General features: G+C 43.1%; 1 protein-coding gene across 1 annotated transcript in view; it reads left to right on the forward strand.

Annotated features, from left to right (window-relative positions):
• The window catches only part of LOC106535708 (uncharacterized), a gene marked incomplete at its 5' end in the record, with an annotated part of 4,694 nt that continues 3,881 nt past the window's right edge, over window positions 1–813 (forward strand). Inside the window, 1 exon segment of the mRNA XM_014032777.1 lies at window positions 1–646. Within this exon segment, the coding sequence (XP_013888231.1) occupies window positions 1–646 (646 nt within the window).

An 813-nucleotide genomic window follows, 5' to 3' on the forward strand; every position in this document is an offset into this window, starting at 1 on the left:
TTCACGAAGTTTCGGTTAGTATGCGTACATTAAAGAATCATTTAAAAGAAGCTGGACTGTACAGAAGACGTAACTACTCTCCACTTCATGAGGTGAGGCATGCCGTTATGACTGAGCTGAGAGGACCAGGACAATTGTTCGGCTATCGGACAATGTGGCAAGTTCTCAAACAAAAGCACAAGCTGCGTGTCAAACGTAGTGAAGTTATGAAGCTTCTGAGGCAGCTGAATCCTCAAGGAACCGCTTTGAGGACCCGCAGGAGATTTACAAGACGCACGTATCACTCCATGGGTCCCAATTACATTTGGCATGCAGATGGGTACGACAAACTGAAGCCCTTCGGCTTGGCCCTCTCAGGATGTATTGATGGCTTTTCAAGAAGAATGATGTGGCTTGTTTGTGGACCGACAAACAACAACCCGTCTGTCATCGCTCACAATTATATAAACTGTGTCAAAAGTCTCGGTGTTATACCAATGAGACTACGAACAGACCTAGGGACAGAGAATGGGACTATGGCAGCAATACAGTGTACCCTCCGTCATGCGCATACAGACTATTATGCTGGCTTCTCAAGTCACAGTTACGGAACATCAACAGGGAATCAACGCATCGAGTCATGGTGGTCTTTTTTCAGAAGAGGGAGGTGGGTACATCTGTGTTTGATACATGAGATTTATAGTGGAAGCTGATCAGTGTTGATTTTATAACATTTTGCTAATATTCCATACATAGTTTGCTCCCAAAAGTAAATTACCATCATCATTTAATTTAATTTGTGGTTAAAAATAGTCATTTCAACTGTCCAGAGGT

Source organism: Austrofundulus limnaeus, unplaced genomic scaffold (genome assembly GCF_001266775.1).
Source record: "Austrofundulus limnaeus strain Quisiro unplaced genomic scaffold, Austrofundulus_limnaeus-1.0 Scaffold1536, whole genome shotgun sequence".
Lineage (NCBI taxonomy): Eukaryota > Metazoa > Chordata > Actinopteri > Cyprinodontiformes > Rivulidae > Austrofundulus > Austrofundulus limnaeus.